Raw genomic sequence first — 24,321 nt, forward strand, 5'->3', positions numbered from 1 at the left:
GGACAGAATCTATAGTTCGTACAGTATAAAAATCATTATGTCTATGGAGAGTCCTCATAATGATAGCTGTACCAACATATGTGTGTGTGTGTGTGTGTGTGTGTGTGTGTGTGAGTTGGTTTTTCTGGTTTACGAGGACAAATTTACAAAACCAGACTGAGAGAAGGGGCGTCAAACTACCAAAGTACACTGATGACAACAACGGGAAGGTTTACTACAAAGGGAGCCTTCTTTGTTGTTATATGATGAGTCTTTTTGTGACCATTGTTTTTGAAGCAGGTTCTATTGTGGGCCAGTACCATTTAATTGGCCTTTGGATGCCTAAACAGATAGACTGTTTTGCAAAACCTTGCTCTGAGGTTGGCCTGCATTGTTTTACATCCCGTCCAACCGAAAAGAGCGTCTTCATTGTGTTCAAGCTTGTAATATTGTGTATGTCTTTAGTTTTGAATATAGGAGAAATATTCTATCTGATGGGTCAAAGAGCCAAGCACAGAAAGAGCCTAGTGATCGATAAACAAACAATAACCTCCTCTGAAGCATTTTGCTAAAATAAACTCATAGTCTGTCTTTTGCTGTCTATTAATTTCATTATTGTTAGAGCAAAACACTGACCTGTAATGTAAGCTTTAATGTAACTGCTTTTGTAATGATTCAGATTAACAAAGATGTGCAATACCAATGAACAGACAATTTGTTTGACTGCTATTAACACTCTATTAGGCCTCAAATAAAGTCATGCACTGATTTTCATAATATTTTATGGAAGCAATGTTGTTGTTGATGTTGTTGTTGTTGTTGTTTATACCAGAAATGTGATAGATCCCCCTGACATAAAACACATTTACCTATTGTAGTTTTGTACAAAACTACAATATTTTTTAAAACTCTTTATAATAATTTGATCAAACCATTTTCATAATTAATCAAGCCAATACATTTTAATACAAGGCCTTTTAAGCTGAAAATTTAGGTAGATTCATGTGTAAAAATATTTTTTATATAGCCTACTGCATGATTGTTATCTGTAGTAGCCTATTTTAGCATTATATAAGTGATCATATGTGCAAATGTAAATAATACACATAAAAACAACAAACAAGACTGTTCTTAAGGTGCAAGATAAATGGTTACATGTTTCTAAATTTTAAAAGTGGAATAAACTGTCAAAAGTTAATCAAAAAAAATATTTGTAGCCTTTCATGTCTCTCACTCCTTACTACCTCTTGGTGGCGCCTATAGACCACAAAGCTAAATTTGGGCAAAATTTTACAGCACTGCTGAAATGGCACTGGTTGCCAAAAAGACAAAATGTTTAAACATTTTGTCAAAATAATACACCTCACATTTATAATATTTAATGTTTAGAATAATTATATTACTATTATATACACGTGTGTGTGTCTGTCTGTGTGTGTGTGAGTGAGTTGGTTTTTGTGGTTTACGAGGAACTATATTTAGGTTACACACTAGTAATTACAAGGGTATTATGCTATAAATGTGGTTATGAGGATACCCCTAGTGTCATCATAATTCAAACGGCATAAAAAACATATATATATATATATATATTTAAATGTAAAAATGCCAAAAGGTTTCCATGAGGATTAGGTTTAGGAGTAGGGGGTAGAGTTAGGGGATTGTATTTATAACATAAGTAAACAATCATAGCAATTCCAGTTGTGCATGACAAAAACATTTGTTTTAAAATATATAGGTGACAATTTATAAAGGTCTTTTATCAACTTAAAATAGGTTTATTTTTAACTTCTTAGGTCAGCACTGTTCTAGCAGTAATGAAGGTAAAACTTTATTCCACGTTATGTGTTTTCACCATTACAAGTGCATTTTCTGAAAGATTTTTAGGTAACACTTCACAAAAAGGTCCCATTTGTTAACAAGTTAACATGAACTAACAATGAACAATACTTTTACAGCAGGGTAATGTTTATTTCAAAATATAGTAATACATTTTTTATATGTTAACATTAGTTTATGCACTATGAACTAACATGAAATAACAATGACAATTGTATTTATTTATTTATTTATTTATTTTATTAACTAACATTAACAAAGATTGATAAATGCTGTAAAAGATATGTTGTACATTGTTAGTTCATGATACCTAATGGATTAACCAATGTTAATGAATGGAATATTTTGTAAAGTGTTACCCATTTTTATTTATTTATGCGCTTCCACTAAAGTATTTCCATCAGTGTTTCATTAGAGCGCTTACATTTCTCAATAATAAAATATATGTCTCCACATACATCATTAGGTAAGCAATACTTTATAAAAAATAAAATAAACAGACTCTGTATCACAGATTGAAATGTTTAAGAAAAACAATTACATTATTTACAATGAGTGTTTCAACAGATTATTTTCACATTTTAACACCAGTTCACAAGGCAATGGTTTAAATTTACAGCAAAATCTACTAGTGCAAGAATTAGTATGATTTAACAGCAGGGGCCTACTAAGACAAGTAACTTCAAATACTAACACTGATCTCATGTACAGTTCCACACTGACCTCCATGGGTTACATTTTAAATTAACAGAGTAAGAAGAAAATTATGTCATCATTCACTCTAGCCTCATGTTGTTCCAAATCCATAGTACTTGTTTTCTTCTATGGATCACAAGAGGAGGTGAAAAATAGAATGTTAGTCTCAGTCACCATTCACTTCTACTGAATCGAAAAGATGCAATAAAAGTGAATGGTGACTGAGGCTAACATTCTGCCTAACATCTCCTCTTGTGTTCCATGGAAGAAAGGAAGTCTTGGAAGTTTGGAACTACATGGGTGACAAGTCTTGTTACTGTTCTGTTTTGGTAGTAGATAAAGAGTGTCTCAAAACTGTCATATGATAAGATAACTGAAAGTCATGTGATAAGTCATTACCTTATCATACCATGGAGGCAAGTGTTAAATCTTTATAAAATTACCTGAAATACCATATGGATTGACAGATATCCACCAGCATTCATTCTTGCAACTCACAAAAACATTCTCGCAAAACATTGTCCAAAATACAAATAATCATACAACAGGAAACTGAAATTGTGCAAACTTATAACAAAATTTAAATACTTTTCAAATACAGGTCCAAATATCAATTATAACATTCTGAGACAAGATTTATTTAGCTACTGTATCTTTAACAGCACAAGGAATAAATCACCCCCAAAAAATGAAAATTATGTCATTATTAACTCATTTTTAAATAACATTATTTACTTTTTGTTCTTTATGGAGCTTGACAGCCCAGAGTCACTATTCACTTTCATTATATGGCAAAAAGATGTGTGGAGATCTTCTGAAAAAAAATACAAATATTTTGTGTTCCACAGAAAAAAGTGAGTAATATGGGTTTGGAACAACATGAGGGTGAGCAAATAATGACAGAATTAAAATTTTTGGGTGAACCCATTCTTTTTTCTTTTTCTTTTTTTGCCTCAAATTTTTTTAGAGCTTGCCATACCTGTAATGTGCATTTTGGATACATTTAAGTCTTGGGGGAATGAACTCTACGCTTCATATTATTTCTTTGACCTGCGGCAAATCAGGTAGAACATCTCTACCACATTCAGCAGCAGAGAAACACATGCCATTACTAGCATAAAGATGATAAAAATTGTCTTCTCTGTAGGTCTAGACATGAAACACTCTACAGTGTGAGGACAAGGAGACTGGGAGCATTCTATTTTAGGGATCATTACAAAACCGTAAATATAGTACTGGCCTACAATAAACGCAGCCTCAAGCAAGATCTTAAAAATCAGACTGGCCAGGTAACTGCCTAACAATTGCCCCTTGATTATAACTTTTCCATGATCATCAGTATATTTGGGATGTTTGAGGCCTTTAGTCTCAGTCTGGCTTTCGGCAAGCTGACACAGTTTCTTTTCCTTGTGGAGGACATGCAGAACGTGACCGAAGTACAGGAGTGTTGGTGTGGACACAAAGATGATCTGGAGAACCCAGAAGCGAATGTGGGAGATTGGAAAGGTGTGATCGTAGCACACGTTCTTACAACCTGGCTGCTTCGTGTTGCAGACCAATTTTGATTGTTCATCACTCCACACCTTTTCTGCTCCGGCCCCGAGAACCATGATCCTGAAGACAAAGAGTACAGTGAGCCACACCTTCCCGATGACTGTGGAGTGAGACTGCACTTTGTCCAACAGCTTGGAGAGGAAGCCCCATTCTCCCATACTTGTGCTTCTTCAACCTTCTCTGCCTAGAGAACTGAGAAAGAAAGCCACGATTTGTCTGGCTCTCTTAAAAGTCAAATGGTAATACTTTAAAATAGGGTTCAATATGTAAGGTAATGTATCAGGTATCAGAAACTAACAATGACCAATATATTTTTAAAGCAGATATTAATCTTGGTTAATGTTCATTTATAAAAACACAACTGTTCATTGTCAGTTCATGTTAGTTCATAATGCATTAACTACTGTAGTGTTAACATATAAAACTTTTAATTAACAAAATCTATTAGTATATGTTGAAATGAACATTAACCAAAATTAATAGGTGCTGAAAAACCATTGCTCATTGTTAGTTCATATTAACTAATGTATTACCAAAGTTTTCAATGCTAATTAATGATACATTTTTGTTGTACACTGTAAAAAACAGTGACCTGCCACCTTAAGGAGCTAATTCTAACTGATCTTATCCTTAAAATTAGTTTTGTTGGAGTAACCTAATGCATTCAGGTTGTTAAATAAATTTTTAGACTTTAATTAAACAGTCAATTTAGATGTAACAACATAAAGCACATTATCTTCAGTGTATACCAACATTAAGTGTTATCAGTCAGATATATTATTTATTATGACTGAATCAACTTGACTATATTAAGTTGTATAAAAAAATGTCATTTTTGACGGTCAGATTAGGTAGCAATAGCTCCTTGAGGTAACAACTCCACATTTGCACTTCATACAATATAGCTTGTGGTCTAAGTAATAATTTAAAAAATGATCTAAACAAAGATAAGGTAACCAGAATACCTTGATGGACTGCAATAATAATCCGATGTACAGAGTATAAGATGGGTTTAAGTGCAGCTGTACGTTAAAATCTAAGACAAAGCAAATAAGACACGAGTTAAAAGCACAAATTTGTTTTAAACGTAAATATGTTTCCATAAGACATTTTGAATTGTCAAACATTGTTCCATAACTCATAAGTTCACAACACAGCATATTGTTTCCTTGTTGACTATATTGAATATTCATATCCTTAAAGAAATATTTGAAACAAATAATGCCAAGCTGTGAAACATTATATTAAAGTTTAAATTTGAGCGAGGTAAAGAAAATGATTCATTAGTAGGCAGCTGTTTCACAATGCAACCCTCGAGCTACTCAACAGTGTTTTACAATGAATGTCTTACTTTTTTGATCAAGCAAACAAATTGGAAAAAGTGAATGGTTAACAGTCAGTAAATTACCAAAATCCCTCCGCATAACTGAACAATGCAACATTGTTAAATTGTAATCAGTTTAGTTACCTGCTAGTTTGTTAGAATCTCACCCTCTTAGCCACAGTAAACTTAACACAGTAATACCATTATCTATTCAACAATCAATATCAAGAACCACACAGGAAAATCTTTTTTTACCTAGGGCAACTTGCGTCTCAATCTGGTCCTGATTGACTATGTTGCCCAACGATTAAATGCCATGCATCAAGTGTATAGATTGGACTTCAGTTCAGTGTAATTTCACAATCTTTTGTGTGTGTGTGTGGTTTGCTGTCACGTTCCTCTTGACGTCTACAAATGATTAAAGTGGCGTGGCCATATTTGGGATAACAGGATAAAATTGAGCCTGAAGTTAATTATTAATCATGTTACAGTTCTGTCTAGCATAGGTACATAAATGTGAGACAAGATCTGTCTTTGCACTTGTATTCTCACGTACTCATGCATATAAATACAGAAAATACTGTACACTTCAAAGTGCAATTCATTGACATGGCTTGACACAGCGTTTTGATTTTCCATAGATTTGATTAATAATTTCTAAAAACAAGGAATATTGTGCATTAAACAGAAAAAGGGGGCATTAAACATTCCCTTGACATGCACAATAGCTTTTATAAAAAAGAATTCCTTCAGTGTTTGAGCTTTAGGGTTTACATCAGACCTGAGCTGTAGTTATTTTGTATCAAGTACAGTAGATAAAAATAACCACATAAGAACATTGGTTGCAGTTGTACAGCAAAGGTTTTGAAATGATTTGGACGCAAAATAATTAAATACCAGCTATATCAGGTGAATTTACTAAACTTGTGTTTTAGAATTTTTTTTAAATGTCATGAAACTACACATGGTAAATCAGCAGCATGTCCATATTTGGGATAGGTTGGTAAAATCAACATAGGTGTAATATAACTGTTATTTGCATTCTTGAATGAAGTACAAAGAAGCAGAAGAACGAAACAGCTTTTTTTGAATAGTTTTGAAAGAGTGTGTTTTGAATAGTAGTATTAAATAAAATTATTGGCAACACAGAAGGCTGCCATCATATGTGTTTTTGAAATGGATAATCTCATGATAAAAGAAATTGGTTTCTTTTCAAAAGTTTTATTTCAAACAAGGAAATTGTCCTACATTCTGTTCTTAAACATCACCAAAACCAGTTCTGATGGAGTTTACATTCAGAATAAACATCACTATAATTTGTCTAAATTGCAACAAATGAATGTGGAGGAAAAAATGAAAATGACAACATCAAAACACAGAAGACATGCGTACAGTATTCAGTGACTCTTAATACATATTTACTCAAAATACATCACATAACACTAAGTATTTATTGACAAAGTACATCAAAACCATCCAATTAAAAGCAAAAACATGCATTGTGCAATCACAAAATTTTTTTTAATAATGCAATCTGTCTCAGTGATCAAGTGTGTCAGTAAATACTAGACAATAAGTAAAAAAATAAATGGAGAGATTTTTCTCTTAAAGACCCGAAGAAGTCACTTCACAAGCACAGTTTTCTTTCCTGTGTTGACGAAAAAGGTATTTTGGGTGGCACACATCAAAGGGACCATCCCTTTTTTTAAATAGCCTATAGGTTTTTAGATGCATCACAGCCATTAACCATAATTTGCTACTTGCTAGCCAGAGGCAGTTGGTATTAGGGGGAGGGTCATTCTCATTCAAGAAAGCAATTGATTGGGCAATATGAGCTAAGCACCCTAAAATGGATGTTAAAGCACCCTCAACTGAGGACTTCTTAATACATCGCTGCATTCATACAGCATGTAGAAAACATAGCACAAATCATTGTAATTTTTTTTCTCCAAAACATTTATAAACAAAGGCAGTGTTATTTATATATAAAACTGTGAGTTCATCAAAATTATTTTTTACATCCACATCGTCAGAATTGTACTTATATAAAGAATATCGTTTGCCTGCTGCTTCATTCTTTCATTCCTTAAAGACTTAATAAAAGTCATGTGGAAATCATTATATTATAAATTTTCATGGTTTTACATCACCTGTTATACTAAGTTGGAAACATGGTCATGCCCTATATAATATTTTTATTTCAATAGTTTAATAATGTATTCATACTACTAAATGTTAGCCTAGTTTAAGTGTGAAAAAAATTTACCTCCTAGTGTTCACTAAAAGCCTGGTATTTGGTACTATTTTTATACAGATGATGCTTTATTGTGTCTTCACTTTTACTACTAGAGCACCCCCACAAAATTCAGAAGCACCCTCAGTGATTTTGATCTGGAACCAGGCCTGGAGTGCAGTATGAGTCATTAATAATTTTGGTCCATTTTCCCAAAAGGGAGAGACTGTGCATTTTTAAATGCATATTTATATTCTAAAAGTACATTTTTGTGAACTGTTAGAAGTACACTAGCATATTGATGACCTGGACTACCAGACATGGACTAAAAGCCACAAAAGCCTCCAATTTGATTTCATAGGATCTTTAAAACCTATTAGAATTTGTACAATTTCAAGGTTTATTTGAGGCGACGTCCACACTAAAAGGTATTCCTTTGAAAATGCATACATTTTGCTGCATTTATTCCTCTCATCCACACAAAAAAGTTTGCCTCCACCGAAAGTGAAGACTTTTGAAAACGAAAACTGAAATGGATTAGTGAGGACTTCTCTGGGATACAAAAGTTAACTTCTAATGGTCTGCCAGCAATTGTTTTTCCTCTTTTGCCCCATCCAAACTTCCTCCAAGACTCTGCCCACTTTCGAACTGCATGTTCAGCTTGTTTTGCTTCAGAGCGTCCTCAGCGCTCAACTTTGGCTGCCAAGAAGATGAAAGTTTGGCAGGATTTTTTGCCGAATTAATATTATGTGTCTGTCGCTTGTTGGACCGACATCCCACCTTGGTGCACAACAGGTAGAACACCTCTATTACATTCAATACAAGAGACACACAAGCTACCACCAGCATAAATATAATAAAGATGGTCTTCTCTGTGGGACGGGACATGAAACATTCAACGGTGTAGGGGCAAGGGGATTGGGAACAAGTAAATTTAGCGACCATAATAAACCCATATAAATAATACTGTCCGATAATAAAAGCAATCTCCAGGATGATTTTGAAGAACAGCTGGGTCAAATAGCTGCCAAGCAGATTTCCCTTAATCTTGATGTGGCCCCTTTCGTCTGTGTATTTAGGTGTCTTCAACATGTTGCCCTCACCAAGAATTTGTATCTTCTCCCTGAGTTTTTTTTCTTGGTGAATGACTTGCACTGCATGACCGAGGTAGACCAAGGTCGGAGTGGACACAAAGATGATCTGCATGACCCAGAAGCGAATGTGGGAGATGGGAAACTGCCAGTCGTAGCACACGTTCTCGCAACCAGGTTGCAATGTGTTACAAACCAAACTAGACTGTTCGTCACCCCATACGCTCTCGGCTGCCGCTCCTAGCACCAGGATTCTGAAGATGAAGAGAACGCTCATCCATATTTTGCCTATGACGGTGGAGTGGGACTGCACCTTGTCTAGCAAAGCTGAGAGAAATCCCCAGTCTCCCATGTTTATTGACGCTCAGACGTTCCTATAAAAAAACCAGGGAATAATAAGAAAGGGAAGGAGAACAGGTGAAAGGCAAAGTCCATTTTATATCTCATCTAATCAATAAGCTTTTAAAGGACTGGCTTCATTAACAACATACTAAGACCACCCCCTTAAGACCACCAGTTATTAGACTTAATAAATAATTAATAAGTCCTTCAGACAAGTTTAGTTGTTATTGAGTCCAAAAACATTTATAAAGAAAAGCATACCAAATTGTAGAGTAAACATTAACACAGATTCAAGGACTATAAGAAACATTATTAACAGATTATTGATTGTAATACATGAACATATGGTACAAGCAAAAGTGAAAAAAAAAAAGCTAATATTGATACAAAATATAAAGGTTTGCATAGCATTAGAAAACAACTTTACTGTCTTAGATCTGAATCATGGAATAAGAAATATCTCTGGCTACTGGTAAGTGTTTAAGAGAACAAATTTTGGTTTAAAACAACAATTTTTTTTTAAGCAACGAAGAATTTGTTACTCAAGCTTTAGAGGTACTGTACAGTACAATGAGAACGCTCGTTAATTAGCTGTAATTAATTGGGCACTTAGCATGATTGCAGTCTTGATTCATTCTAATTTGCATTCATTCTAATTATTCTTAAACACTCTCCTCTGATGGCACAAACATAGCATTATGCTGTAGACTAACTTGAAAAATGTGTAATTGAAAAGAATATGAAATATTGATTTACAGCTTACCTTTAGCGAAGTACACCTCTTCCTGATAGAAACTAAGCCACATACCAAATGATAGCCAACAATAGTTGAACCTTGATTTTTTGGCTTTGCTGAGATTGTGCAATTGCTGAATATGCCCGACTGTCACGTTGTCTGAGGGTAAGCAGACGAAAATGACTGGATCTTGAATGCATGTAGAGGAGTGTCACATTAATGATTGAAAGGTCCTTTTGTACCAGTTTGTACCACACTCAGTGTTCTGACCCACGTAATTAAACGTAAACATCTATCAGCTATTAAGTAATCATATTATGTAAATCATAGTGATGTCATTATTATTGTTATTATTATTATTATTATTATTATTTAATTCTTCTTATTCCAAACTACAAGTAAACCATCTCATTTTTTGGAACATCCTAAATTCAATCAAAATTTTAATTTAATGAGTTTGATGAATATGTAGCAGCTGACAAAAGCATAGTTTTCATGACACAGATTTTGAGGTTTATTGAACCTTGCATTACAATGAAAAGCAAAAGATTTGAGGCTAAAATGAAAAATGAAACTAGGTCATTTTTAGCAACCGTTTCAGCAATATACAGTATTCTTAATTTGTTCAAGGATTATTCCAGGTTCAAAACAAATTAAGCTCAATCGACAGCATTTGCATCCCTTCTTTTTTTTTAAAGGGCAAGAAATGAAGTTACAGTGAGGCACTTACAATAGAAGTTAATGGGGCCAATTTTTTTAGGGTTTAAAGGCAAAAATATGAAGCGTTTAATTTTATGAAAGCACTTACAGGTACATTAATTATTCTGCTAAGCCTTGTGTATTAAATGTAAAGTTGTTTAAATAGTTGTTTTTAAGGGTTTTAGGGTTTACGGCATTATGTCATCATGACAACACAGTTGTAGAACTGGATTCAACTTTACACAAAAAGATTTGTAAGTGACTTTATCACACTAAAATCATGTTAACATTCAAATTGTTTTTGTCTTGTGGCTATGCGTTTGAAAAAGTGAGCATTTTAAAGTTTACGGATTGGCCCGTTCACTTCCATTGTAAGTGGCTCATTTGAACCCTAATTGTGCTTTTTTTTTTTAAAGAAACTGAGGGACGGGGAGCCTAGGTTGCTCAGCAAGTAAAGACGCTGACTACCACACCTGGAGTCGCAAGTTCGAATCCAGGGCATGAGTGACTCCAGTCAGGCTTCCTAAGCAACCAGTTGGCCCGGTTGCTAGAGTGGGTATAATCATGTTGGGTTAACCTCCTTGTGGTCGCTATAATGTGGTTCTTGCTCTCGGTTGAGCGCTTGGTGAGTTGTGCGTGGATGCCACGGAGAATAGCGTGAAGCCTCCACATGTGCTAGGTCTCCGCGGTAACGCACTTAACAAGCCACATGAAAAGATGTGCGGATTGACGGTCTCAGATGCGGAGGCAACTGAGATTCGTCCTCTGCCACCCAGATTGAGGCGAGCCAATACGCCACCATGGGGACTTAGAGCGCATTGGGAATTGAAAAAGAAAAAAAAAGAAACGAAGGGACAAGTCAGAGCATTATTTCAAACTTCAGTGGAACTTCTAATGTACAATACAGTAGAAAAACTATTAAACATTTTTTGGAACAGAAATTCAATTCAATCAGTATTTACATTTAATCGGCTTGATGAAGGTAGCAACAGACAGTAAAACAGTTAACAAGACACAATTTTGAAGTTTGACATTTATTGCTATACACATGAACTCAGAAGTATAATTTCAGACTAAAATAAAAAATGAGAGCAGGTAATTTTTCAGCAGACTTTTTCATTAATATAATATCAATAGTGTAGTGTACTTATTTGAAACTTCAACTGAAATTCTAAAGGACAAAAAGTGAGAGGACTGATTCATTTTTTTTAACAGAAACTAAATTCAATCAAAATGTAATCAGCTTGATAAATGTGAAACAATTGATAAAAACAGTTTACATAACACAATTTTGACATGAAATTTGCTACAACAAAACACAACAGTATGATTTCAGACTAAAATGAAAAACAAAACCAATTTATTTTCAGTAAACACTTCAGCAGGGCAGTATTGATGTGTTAAACAAAGGGTCAAAGTAAAGTGTACTTTGTATAAAACTTCAATGGAAATTCTCAAGGACAAAACAGCAAGCATGGGAGTTGTCAGATGTTGGATTGGGGTGTCTCAACCAGACACGAGTCACTTGGTCCAATGGCTGTTTGCTCAAGTTGACCGTGTGAAAGACCTTGTGTACAGAGACTTGTTGATCAGATATGGACCTCTTGCATGTCAGCTCTGTGGTCCTCTGACGCCACGCTCTTTGTGGCCTCATTGCCAAGTTCCCTCTTCTGAAGCTCCAGCTCATGATTCATCCAGTTCTGGATCACCTGATCTTTATTTTTGTCCTTTCTGTTGACATCCGGGGTCACGGGAGTGACGGTATAGTCCTGCTTGCGGTTAAGACACTCGTTGACCTTCTTGACAAACAGGTATAAGATCTCAATGACATTCAAGAGTAAAGAGACGCAGGCCACCACCAGCATGAACCAAATGAAGATGCTTTTCTCAGTTGGTCTTGACAAGAAGCAATCCACCTTGTGAGGACATGGAAAACGAGCACAAACATATTGGGCCTGAAGAGTAAAGCCATACAGATAGTACTGGCCAAAGATGAACCCAACTTCTAGAAGTATCTTACAAAGCAAGCTCAGAATGTAGCTCCTTAGTAGACACCCTCGAATACTGATCTTCCCATTGTCGCTGCTGTATTTAGGGAGTTTGTAGCCTTTCCTGAGGAACAGACTGATTTGCTTGTTCTGAAGCTCTTTCTTCAACATCACTCTGACTTTCTTCTCGACATGTATGATGTGGACAACATGGCCCAGGTAGGCTAGAGTTGGTGTGGACACGGAAATGATCTGCAGAACCCAGAAGCGAATGTGAGAGATAGGGAACGCTATGTCATAACACACGTTCTCGCACCCTGGCTGCTCCGTGTTGCAGATGAAGTCCGACTGCTCGTCGCCCCAGACTCTCTCGGCACCGGCACCAAGGACTAGAATCCTAAACACAAACAGGACGGTGAGCCAGATTTTCCCCACCACTGTTGAGTGTGTCTGGACTCGATCCAGAAGTCTCCCAAGGAAGTCCCATTCACCCATCTTTAGGTTTTCTTTATCTGAATTCCTGAAATTAAAGATTTGGTTGATAAAGAGTGATTCAGTAGCAACACAAGAGAAATATATATATATATGTTATAAAAATGTTTACACATACTTTGCACATACTGGACATCATTAATGAAAAACGAGCAGAACAAATTTGTGTAAATTGTTCATAAAACCATTCTTGCATGCTGCATTCAATTAAATTTAAATTTCCAAAAACAATTTCCGCAAAAATGGATTTATGAACTATTTACACAGTAATGTCTTCTGCTTCTGTTTCACGAATGAGGCCTAATTTGTTTTCATACATTTTTACACAATCACTGACTCATTCATGAAACACAAGCAGAATGCATTTGAGTGTCATGCGTAAAATCCTTCTTATTTAATTGTTGCATTAAATTCAATGCGACAAATTTACCTTAAGCGATAGTTCACCCAAAAATGAAAACTTGATTTTTGTTTACACACCCCTATATGACTTAATTTATTTTCTTAACACAAAGGAAGAAATTTGGAAAAAAAAAAAATGTGCTCAGTGATATCATACAATGGCAGTTTATGGTGACCACCTCTTCAAGCTTCAAAAGAATGCAAAAGTATTATTCAGAAATCTACTAAATTTGTCGATGAGACTCATGATTGTTATGAAAGCATACGATAAGGTTTGGTGCAAAACAAACCAAACTCTAATGTATTATTTTGGGAAACTGTTCACTGACTGTTGATCGCCTGTGCGCGTTCATGATAGGGCATGAGAGCAAAAGTTCACCAGCCCCCTCACGACAATGGGGCAGTCAAGCGAAAATTAATTTTGTTTATCTAAAAAACTGGTCCTCCATAGTGGTAGATCGACAACAGAACACAACACAGCTGCACACAAAACTGAGAACAGAACTTACTAAACATGTCTGAAGGGTTTGTAGTTGAAGAATTTATGAATTTCTATGTCCAGCCTTATTTTTTTTGAATGGAGAACTCAGAAATCAAACAGAAACATAAAGGAGGCTACAGGCAGTCACAGTCTCACCGTGTCCTAAACTGACGGGAAACGAAACTCGATAATAGGTATAGTTTCTATGGTTATCAGAGTTTTTGTCCTAACCAGCAGTGACGAACGACGGTACATTCTGTCAATTTCTTATTTCTATTTCCCAGAACTCCGTCAGCTGTGAACTGGCACCGGTCCAAAAAAATTGTTAAAAGAATTAAATAAAAAATAAGGCTAGGCATAGAAATGCATCAATTTTTCGACTACTAACTCTTCATATATTTTTAATAAGTTCTGTTCTCTGTCTATTTTGCAGATGTGTTGTGCTCTGTTGTCGCTACTGCTGTGGAGGAACTGTTTTTAGATAAACAAAATGAGTTTTCGCTTGAACACCCCATTGTCGTGAGGGGGCAGCATGAACTGTTGCTCTCATGAACGCACACAGGAGATCAATGGTCAGTGAACAGTTTCACTAAATAATACATTAGATTTTGGTTTGTTTCTCACCAAACCTTATCGTATGCTTTCATAACAATCATCAGTCTCATGGAATAATTTATATTTATAAATAATTTCAATTATACTTTTGCCTTCTTTTGAATCTTGAAGAGATAGTCACCATAAATCACAATTTTTTTTAAGAAGATCTCCCTTTTTGTTAAGAAAAAGAAAGAAAGTCATATAGGGTTATAACAACACAGGGGTGAGTAAACAATGCTGAATTTTCATTTTTAGGTGAACTAATCCTTTAAGAATGTTTTTATGAGCAGTAACAGAAATTGTTTCTGATTATGAGGGCCAATTTTAATTCTGGTCCTGGATGCTGATTGGTCAACATCCGTGCTTTATTCATGAGAAAGCACAGCTCTGACCTCTTCACCGAACTTCTATTTGTATCACTCCATGGCACACACAGTTGACAGTCATTCTTGTTGCCTAACAACGTTGTTTAAATTTTACTGTCAGGGACTATATTCTCTGGCAGAAAGGTTGGCATTTAATGATTTTGCTTACAACTTAAAACATTTTAATGAACATTTGTGTCCTTAATTTTTTCATATGTGGTAACCGCTTTATAAAAATGGTAAGGCACTGGAGGCTGTGCCATATTTTGAATATAATCACGCCTGAAGGGCATTGTTGCAACCCCTTCAGCCTTCAGAAATTAGCTCTTCTTGTGTTTCGTGAGGGCAATTCACATCATTAGTTTTCATATTTTTTGCGAGGTCTGACTATCAAAGGGTTTACGAATATTGTGCTTATTGTAAAGGAGACAGATTTCAGGCTCTTTTCAATAGCATTGGTGGGAACCAAGGTTTTTAGTCTTCTTAAACCCAAAACATTGATAGTGACAATGACAATACTGTTTCCCTTCTTCATCTCAGCTTGATGTGTTTTCATAATCTGCATAAGAATGAAATTTCCATTGCTTTCGGTCTAACTTTGGTTTTTGAAATGAAGATTACCATACAGAAATCTGATATATTGCAACACATGTAAAACACATATACAGGTGCATCTCAATAAATTAGAATGTCATGGAAAAGTTCATTTATTTCAGTAATTCAACTCAAATTGTGAAACTCGTGTATTAAATAAATTCAATGCACACAGACTGAAGTAGTTTAAGTCTTTGGTTCTTTTAATTGTGATGATTTTGGCTCATATTTAACAAAAACCCACCAATTCACTATCTCAAAAAATTAGAATATGGTGACATGCCAATCAGCTAATCAACTCAAAACACCTGCAAAGGTTTCCTGAGCCTTCAAAATGGTCTCTCAGTTTGGTTCACTAGGCTACACAATCATGGGGAAGACTGCTGATCTGACAGTTGTCCAGAAGACAATCATTGACACCCTTCACAAGGAGGGTAAGCCACAAACATTCATTGCCAAAGAAGCTGGCTGTTCACAGAGTGCTGTATCCAAGCATGTTAACAGAAAGTTGAGTGGAAGGAAAAAGTGTGGAAGAAAAAGATGCACAACCAACCGAGAGAACCGCAGCCTTATGAGGATTGTCAAGCAAAATCGATTCAAGAATTTGGGTGAACTTCACAAGGAATGGACTGAGGCTGGGGTCAAGGCATCAAGAGCCACCACACACAGACATGTCAAGGAATTTGGCTACAGTTGTCGTATTCCTCTTGTTAAGCCACTCCTGAACCACAGACAACGTCAGAGGCATCTTACCTGGGCTAAGGAGAAGAAGAACTGGACTGTTGCCCAGTGGTCCAAAGTCCTCTTTTCAGATGAGAGCAAGTTTTGTATTTCATTTGGAAACCAAGGTCCTAGAGTCTGGAGGAAGGGTGGAGAAGCTCATAGCCCAAGTTGCTTGAAGTCCAGTGTTAAGTTTCCACAGTCTGTGATGATTTGGGGTGCAATGTCATCTGCTGGTGTTGGTCCATTGTGTTTTTTGAAAACCAAAGTCACTGCACCCGTTTACCAAGAAATTTTGGAGCACTTCATGCTTCCTTCTGCTGACCAGCTTTTTAAAGATGCTGATTTCATTTTCCAGCAGGATTTGGCACCTGCCCACACTGCCAAAAGCACCAAAAGTTGGTTAAATGACCATGGTGTTGGTGTGCTTGACTGGCCAGCAAACTCACCAGACCTGAACCCCATAGAGAATCTATGGGGTATTGTCAAGAGGAAAATGAGAAACAAGAGACCAAATAATGCAGATGAGCTGAAGGCCACTGTCAAAGAAACATGGGCTTCCATACCACCTCAGCAGTGCCACAAACTGATCACCTCCATGCCACGCCGAATTGAGGCAGTAAATAAAGCAAAAGGAGCCCCTACCAAGTATTGAGTACATAAACAGTAAATGAACATGCTTTCCAGAAGGCCAACAATTCACTAAAAATGTTTTTTTTATTGGTCTTATGATGTATTCTAATTTTTTGAGATAGTGAATTGGTGGGTTTTTGTTAAATGTGAGCCAAAATCATCACAATTAAAAGAACCAAAGACTTAAACTACTTCAGTCTGTGTGCATTGAATTTATTTAATACACGAGTTTCACAATTTGAGTTGAATTACTGAAATAAATGAACTTTTCCACAACATTCTAATTTATTGAGATGCACCTGTATGTACAATATGTTAATTTATGGTTTTCATTTATATAAAAAGTCACATACAGTACTTGTATATACTGTACATGCAACATATATGTCAAAACACTGGGAAAATATACACTACCGGTCAAAAGTTTAGGGTCACTTTCTCATTCTTTATTTTTATATGTATTTTTTTTTTTTTTTAAATAAATAACATTTTAGAATAATAGTAAAGTCATCAAAACTATGGAATAACAGAAACTGATCTATGGTAATTATGCTGTGAATCCAAAATAAGTCAAAACTATGTTATATTTTAGCATCTTCAAAGTAGCCACCCTTTGGCTTTGCAGAAATGTACTCTTGGCATTTTCTCAACCAACTTCATGAGGTATCAACCTGGGATGCTTTTTAAACAGCATTGAAGGAGTTCCCATCTATGTTGGGCACTTATTGGCTGCTTTTGTTAATTATTCGGTCCAAGTCATCCATTAAAAAAAAACATTTTCGTTTTGTAATTTAATAAATTAATATGTTGGCACAATTATATTTTTGCCTACAAAACTAATTTCAAACATTTAAGCATACACTTTCAGATCAAAAGATTTTTAAGATCATGAGAAACATTTCAGTCAAGTGACCTCAAAACTTTTAAACGGCAGAGTATGTAACATAATTCCTCAAATAAACAACACACACACATATATTTCTAAGTTTTTTGTTCATGTTTGCAATTGTACTTTAGAATATATCTTTAACAAATAGCAGAATTGGAAATATGTTCATATATTCCCATGTATCAGATTCCTGTATGTGGTTATAAGAAATGTTGCTGGCAGATAAATGAATGTCTTAAGTTCTCATTTATGACTTGTAATCATATCATAAAACACAACATTTTATAGAGTTTATATTGTTACACAATATCAGTATAGTGGATAAACTAGGGTTGGGTTAGGTCAGAATTAAGATTAGATGTCTGTACTAAGTTTACGGTTAAGTCTAGTATAAGCATATGCATTTATGGACATCCCACAAAATGTCCAGTATTCATATTGTATCTTTAAAAAAGACAAAAAATCTTACGCAAGCACTTTAGTGATGTCATTCCACCTTTGAAATAATTTGTTATATGTGATAAAAATGGCTCTTTTCACTTACCACTATGAGAAGACGGAGAGCAAGTTACATGAGCTAAGTAGAGATGCAAGTAACAGGATTTCTCTATGCTTTCCTCTATCGAAGAGGCAGCTGGTGTACCAAAACAAACATGAGAATGCCCACACTATCAGTGTATAGACTCCAACCAATTTTCAGCCTTGACAACTAGAATTGGAGTATTTAACCCGAACATCTTCAATCGTGTTTCTCATTTAAGACTGTACATGACATTATCTTTTCTGTTACAAAGGCCTGCTCATTGCACAGTTCAATAAACCTAAATAATGAGTAGACTACCAGTTTAAAGATATAGTTCACACAAAACTGAAAATTATATCTTTATTTACTCACACGCATGTTGTTCCAAACCTACAGTATATGACTTACTTTCTTCAGTGGAACCCGAAACGAGATGACAGTTTCGGGATGCAATGAAAGCGAATGGTGGCTGAGATTAATATACTGCCTAATATTCTTTTGTGTTCTACAGAAGAAAGAAATTCAGAGGAGTTTGGAACAACATAAGAGTGAGAATTTTGGGTGAACTATCCTTTTTTTAGTATAAAAGTTATTCGTAAAGCTCGACTCTAATTTAAACTATTTCTGAAATGATTTTACTCTCTGTAGAGACAGCTGGATTTGATATTGGGCTTAACTGGAAGAATCCATTGCTGAAAACATTTCTATGCTTCGTCAAGGGTAAAAGTGCAGTTATCATTTTGTAATTCCGATATGAGTAAGATTACGTGAGGAGAGTGTGTTGTGTGTTCTTGGCAAGTTTAGACACCACATTTTACCTATTTATCCCAGCATTTAGAGATAGCAAAGGCTGTCAACATGACATAATTTCTACAACAAAACAAATATATATACACATTAAGTTCTTGGACTGAACTAATACAAAAATAATTTCACTGAAGATAGGAAATACAACACAATAGCTTAGTATCTTTAACCAAACAGTAAGTGCTGAATGCTGATATATCAAAATAAAACAAAGTTTCCTCAAAAAGTTAGATTGTAGTAGGCTTTTTATTGATGATTTCATAGTTTCAATTGCTAAATGAGTATCAATGCAATAACCAACCACTGCTTACACAATGTTAAACATATACATACATTATATATATTAAAAAATAAGTCACTGCAGAGTATAGCCAGTATATTTGAAAAACCCTAGAAGTTCAAATAAATACTATATTTATTAAATATATTTCTTTCAGTAAAATTTACAATAAGTTTGTATAGGATAATATTAGTTAATATATTAGGTATCATGAACTAACAATGAACATTTTGTTTTACATATTTATTAATCCTGATTCATGTTAACTTACACTATTGTTCATTATAGTTCATGTTAGTTAATAATATATTTATGTTAACATATACACCTTTTAATGTTACAAATGTATTTGTATATGTTGACATTAACGTTAACCAACATTATTAAGTGCTTTAAAAGTGTTTCTTATTGTTAACTCAAAACAACTAATGTAGTTAACGAACACAACCTTATTGTAAAGTGTTCCCATTTTTTAAAAGGAATATTCTGGGTTTAATACAAGTTAAGATGACAGCATTTGGGGCATATTGTTGATCACTACAAAAATTACTTTCAACTCATCCTTCCTTTATAAAAAAAGAAAAGAAAAAGTTAACAGTGAGGCACTTACAATGGAAGTTGGTGAGGCCATGCATATTGCATATTGCATACTGTTTGTCTTATGGCTATATTTTTGAAAAGGGAGTACTTTAACATTCAAAAATGGCCCCAATTGCTTCCATTGTAAGTGCCTCACTGTAAGCCAGATTTTTGCTTTTTTAAAGAAAAGGCAAATTTTAAATACATTTTTGTGGTAATCAATATTATGCCACAAATACTGTCGACTGAACTTAATTTGTATTAAACCCAGAATATTCCTTTAAATATGTGATCTTTGCAAATGTATAAGGAGTGGATTAAAGTTTAAAAAACAACAGTGCAAAAACATTACAGAATTGTCAGTCTAATGTAGCTTTAAAACCATGATCCACACCACTTAGAACACTCCACCAAACATATTGTGCAAATAAATATACTGGAATTCTGAGGTCTTAAACTCAGAACTCATTATAATAGGGTAAAGAGTGAGTGGTTTCAACACACTTTCATCATTCATCTACAATGATGGTCAAATCAAAGTACTGGTGTACTACGTTTGGTCAATGTAAAACTGAACTCTGCAAAACCAATTTCAAGAACCAGAAAGTTTTTCCACATCAGAAGCAAGAGATCCTCTCAGATGGCCTGTGTAAACACACGAGATCCCAGTATCCATGCCCACTCTGGGATGCACTGCACCAGTCGAAACTAGAAAAAACATAAAACAATGATGCACTGAAACTTGTGCTCTCTAGAGGAGTTCTGTATTTCACTCAGAATAAATTCAATGGAATATGCTTTTTGTACCTGCATGGTGTGAGGCCAGTATCCTGTAGTTCTGTGAGAGACACCCAGTGTTGAAAGAGCATGGCTTGCGTACACTTGAGGACTTGGCACCAGCCAGCTAGCAACACCGGAGCCCTCAGATCTTTGAGATGCAACTCTAAAAGGCAGCAAACTTTGCACGAAGATTCCTCGATGTCCATATTCATAATTCAGAGCACAACTGAAGTTATCAAGAAAGGCCTATGGGGAATAGAAAACTCAATAGAATCAGAAGACAAAGTAAAACAATGTGTTGAAAATGTTCCATTGTGTGGCAGTTAGGGCTGGCTGATATAAATGTTCACAATATGCAATGATTTTCTGGCAATATAAAACTAAACAACATTGTGAATATCACAATGATTGTAATGTGTTTTTTATTTGGCCATTAAGTATTATAAAGAGTATGTTACTAAACTAGATTTGTGATTTGCAAGTATGAGAGGATTAAGACAATAGATATTAACATCTAAAGACAAACATGCTTTAATAACGTCAGTGGCTAAATAGAGTTGGTACGTTTATATAATTCTGTGAATCAGTTCAAAGAGTCAATTTTTTAATAAATTGATCACTGATTCGTTTGCATCATCACTCAAAAATGTTCAATGAAGTCTCTGCATTACATTTTTTATGTATTAAAATGTTTCACTAAAATATATGTAGGGAACTATTACTGTTACTGTTTTTATCACAATAAATAAAACCATTCTTCCTTCTGTTTATGTAGTAAAAAACAGTGTGGAAAACATCCCTTGATTATTTTTTAATAGACTGTACTCTATTTTACCTGTTGCATTAAACATTTTGAATCCACTTGGTTGAAATTATGGTTATAGATAAATGGGATTTTTTTTTTTTTTTTAAATAAGCCCTTGTAAGTAATTTCAGAGCAGATATATATTCATATATAAAATGTTTTTATTAAAGTGCATTGTGGGTAATGTGAAACCTAACCGTAGACGCAGAGAGGGCAGCTTTTCTAGGAGTCGGACGCGAGCAGCCCCCAATGGAAATGTTGACCACTGCTCCTTTTCCACACTCTACCATAGTGGGCAGTGCCAGGCGGGTCACAAGAGTGGCAGCTACTATATTTCTATTCATAGTGTCCCACACTCTAGCTTCAGAGAGGTCCATAAAGTCTTGAGAGAGGTCCAGACTCAGAGACCCATCCAGACTGTTAATGATGAATCCAACGTCTTTACCGCAGATAGCATCTTTGATAGGTTTGCAGGCAGAGGGCCCCTGGGAGAAATCGGCCTCAATTAGAATGGCCTCTACCCCGTAAGTGTCTGTGATAGCCTTGGCAGTGTCAGCCACATTACTGATGTCATTGCTGATCAGAATCACAGAGATGCCATGTCTGGCCAGTTCTTCTGCATATGCTTTTGCTACTGCCTCTGAAGCACCTATGCAAAAAAAGAGGATACATTTTTGTCAATTCAAGTTATTGGTTTATGGTACTGTGTCATAAAAAACATTTGTCTTAAGATGGTTATTTTATATCTTCTGCTTTAGTGTGTCCTTAGGAATTCTCAGTTTTAGATTCCCAAACATTCCTTTTGCAAATAGAAAAGAAGTAGAACAAGGAGTCCAGCAACAGATGGTATGGCTCCAACAGAGCCCAGATCTCAACATCATTGAGTCAATCTGGGATTACATTAGGAGACAGAAGTAATTGAGACAGCCTAAATACATAGAATTGTGGCAAGTTCTAAATTGATTTAGTTTTTTATATTTACTTTGTATGAAGTTAATTAAGAATAAATAACATTTCTTCATTGAAATATTTGTGAAAACATCCCAACTTTACATTTTTCACAACTGTCTAACACTTTTGCACAGTCCTGCATACAGTATATATATATATACACACACACACACACAATCACAGAGCACTTTATTAGGAACACTATGATCCTAATAAAAGTGCCCGATGTGGTCTTCTACTGTTGTAGCCCATCCGCCTCAAGATTTGACATGTTCTGCTCACTACAATTGTACAGAGGGGTTACTGTATCTGAGTTGCCATTGCCTTTCCATCAGCTCGAACCAGTCTCGCCATTCTCCGTTAACCTCTTTCATCAACAAGCTGTTTCCGTCCACAGAACTGCGGCTCACTGAATGTTTTTGGCACCATTCTGAGTAAACTCTAGAGACTGTTGTGCTTGAAAATCCCAGGAGATCAGCAGTTACAGAAATACTTGAACCAGCCCATCTGGCACCAACAATTATGCCACGGTCAAAATCACGGAGATCAAAATTTTTCCCCATTCTGATGGTTGATGTGAACATTAACTGAAGATCCTAACCCATATCTGCATGATTTTATGCATTGCACTTCTGCCACACGACTGGCTGATTAGATAATTGCATGAATAAGTAGGTGTACAGGTGTTCCTAATAAAGTGGTTGGTGAGTGTGTGTGTGTATATACACTGGTGGCCAAAAGTTTGGAATAATGTACAGATTTTTCTGTTTCGGAAGGAAATTGGTATTTTAATTCACCAAAGTGGCATTCAACTGATCACAAAGTATAGTCAGGACATTACTGATGTTAAAAACAGCACCATCACTATTTGTAAAAAGTCATTTTTTATAAAATCTAGACAGGCCCCATTTCCAGCAGCCATCACTCCAACACCTTATCCTTGAGTAATCATGCTAAATTGCTAATTTGGTCCTAGAAAATCACTTCCCATTATATCAAACACAGTTAAAAGCTATTTGGTTCATTAAATGAAGCTTAACATTGTCTTTGTGTTTGTTTTTGAGTTGCCACAGTATGCAATAGACTGGCATGTCTTAAGGTCAATATTAGGTTAAAAATGGCAAAAAAAAGAAACAGCTTTCTCTAGAAACTCATCAGTAAATTATTGTTCTGAGGAATAAAGGCTATACAACGCTTGAAATTGACAAAAAAACTGAAGATTTCATACAAAGGTGTGCACTACAGTCTTCAAAGACAAGAACTTCTGATTTTTTTTTTCAAATTGTAATAGTAATTTTCACCTTATTAATGTCCTGACTATACATTGTACCAATTTCTTTCCATAAGAGCAAAATCTGTACATTATTCCAAACTTTTGGCCGCCAGTGTATACTGTATCTGTACACAGTATATACAGTACATAGTGTTCCTAATAAAGTGCTCAGTGATTGTATATATGCAACACCATACCGTTTAATGAGTTAAACAGGTGATTATAAATGATTAATTATTAATCAGTAATTAATTTTAAACTTACCACAAATGACAGCCCATTGTCCATACTGCTGACTCAGATCTCTATGGCAAACAAGACGAGGAATAAAGTGATGCCTTATCAGGCTATAACAGTCCCTCACAAATACAACAGCTTTGCTGACTGTGTAACATGCACCCACCAGTGCCAGTGTTTCTACATAACAACTGCATGATCTGGCAATTTCTCTATACAAAAGCTTGAAGCTGTCGACCGCCGCCATCACAACTCTACAAAAAAAAATTGAGGGAAAAAATAGCCTTTTACTTTCAAAGGATTCGTTTGTACGCAGCTGGCCCAGTTATGTTTTTGTTAACCCAATATGAGCAATATTTCACTACTTCTCTCCTCTTCTGTCCTGCTGTAACACGTGAATGACGAAACCCGGAAAATAAACAATCACGTGAC

The 24,321-nt window shown here is 35.3% G+C and overlaps 4 protein-coding genes across 7 annotated transcripts; all 4 read right to left on the reverse strand.

Annotated features, from left to right (window-relative positions):
- Positions 1–1,773: 1,773 nt before the first annotated feature.
- Positions 1,774–5,742, reverse strand: LOC127410262 (gap junction Cx32.2 protein-like). 4 transcript variants are annotated; one of them, XM_051645436.1, is made up of 3 exons: positions 5,648–5,742; positions 5,034–5,104; positions 1,774–4,260 (listed from the first exon to the last, which is right to left on the reverse strand). In XM_051645436.1, the coding sequence occupies exon 3, from the start codon at positions 4,224–4,226 to the stop codon at positions 3,552–3,554; it is 675 nt and encodes a 224-aa protein (XP_051501396.1). In that variant the 5' UTR covers positions 4,227–4,260; positions 5,034–5,104; positions 5,648–5,742; the 3' UTR covers positions 1,774–3,551. The 4 variants fall into 4 exon arrangements, with proteins under 4 accessions (XP_051501396.1, XP_051501398.1, XP_051501399.1 ...); XM_051645438.1 differs by having other exon boundaries at positions 1,774–4,292; XM_051645439.1 differs by lacking the exon at positions 5,648–5,742 and adding an exon at positions 5,537–5,634 and having other exon boundaries at positions 1,774–4,292.
- An 855-nt stretch (positions 5,743–6,597) lies between these two features.
- gja13.1 (gap junction protein alpha 13.1) lies at positions 6,598–9,967 on the reverse strand. Its single transcript, XM_051645428.1, has 2 exons — positions 9,822–9,967; positions 6,598–9,090 (listed from the first exon to the last, which is right to left on the reverse strand). Exon 2 carries the CDS (start codon positions 9,066–9,068, stop codon positions 8,199–8,201), a length of 870 nt encoding a protein of 289 aa, XP_051501388.1. The 5' UTR covers positions 9,069–9,090; positions 9,822–9,967; the 3' UTR covers positions 6,598–8,198.
- A 2,115-nt stretch (positions 9,968–12,082) lies between these two features.
- gja11 (gap junction protein, alpha 11) lies at positions 12,083–12,976 on the reverse strand. The gene has a single exon (XM_051645427.1). It carries the CDS (start codon positions 12,974–12,976, stop codon positions 12,083–12,085), a length of 894 nt encoding a protein of 297 aa, XP_051501387.1.
- Positions 12,977–19,211: 6,235 nt separating this feature from the next.
- On the reverse strand, positions 19,212–24,287 carry LOC127410257 (inactive hydroxysteroid dehydrogenase-like protein 1). Its single transcript, XM_051645426.1, has 4 exons — positions 23,917–24,287; positions 21,626–22,077; positions 20,651–20,869; positions 19,212–20,551 (listed from the first exon to the last, which is right to left on the reverse strand). The coding sequence occupies exons 1-4, from the start codon at positions 24,134–24,136 to the stop codon at positions 20,480–20,482; spliced, it is 963 nt and encodes a 320-aa protein (XP_051501386.1). The 5' UTR covers positions 24,137–24,287; the 3' UTR covers positions 19,212–20,479.
- Positions 24,288–24,321: the final 34 nt, after the last annotated feature.

This window comes from Myxocyprinus asiaticus, chromosome 19 (assembly GCF_019703515.2).
Source record: "Myxocyprinus asiaticus isolate MX2 ecotype Aquarium Trade chromosome 19, UBuf_Myxa_2, whole genome shotgun sequence".
Taxonomy (NCBI): domain Eukaryota; kingdom Metazoa; phylum Chordata; class Actinopteri; order Cypriniformes; family Catostomidae; genus Myxocyprinus; species Myxocyprinus asiaticus.

Excerpts from the sequence above, each read along its gene's own strand:
- gja11 (XM_051645427.1), bottom strand. The coding sequence starts at position 12,976 with ATGGGTGAATGGGACTTCCTTGGGAGACTTCTGGATCGAGTCCAGACA.
- LOC127410257 (XM_051645426.1), bottom strand. The coding sequence starts at position 24,136 with ATGGCGGCGGTCGACAGCTTCAAGCTTTTGTATAGAGAAATTGCCAGA. Across the intron at positions 20,870-21,625 it reads CTGCCCTCTCTGCGTCTACG|GCCTTTCTTGATAACTTCAG; the intron begins GTTAGGTTTCAC and ends TATTCCCCATAG. Across the intron at positions 20,552-20,650 it reads ACTGGCCTCACACCATGCAG|TTTCGACTGGTGCAGTGCAT; the intron begins GTACAAAAAGCA and ends TGTTTTTTCTAG.
- gja13.1 (XM_051645428.1), bottom strand. The coding sequence starts at position 9,068 with ATGGGAGACTGGGGATTTCTCTCAGCTTTGCTAGACAAGGTGCAGTCC.
- LOC127410262 (XM_051645436.1), bottom strand. The coding sequence starts at position 4,226 with ATGGGAGAATGGGGCTTCCTCTCCAAGCTGTTGGACAAAGTGCAGTCT.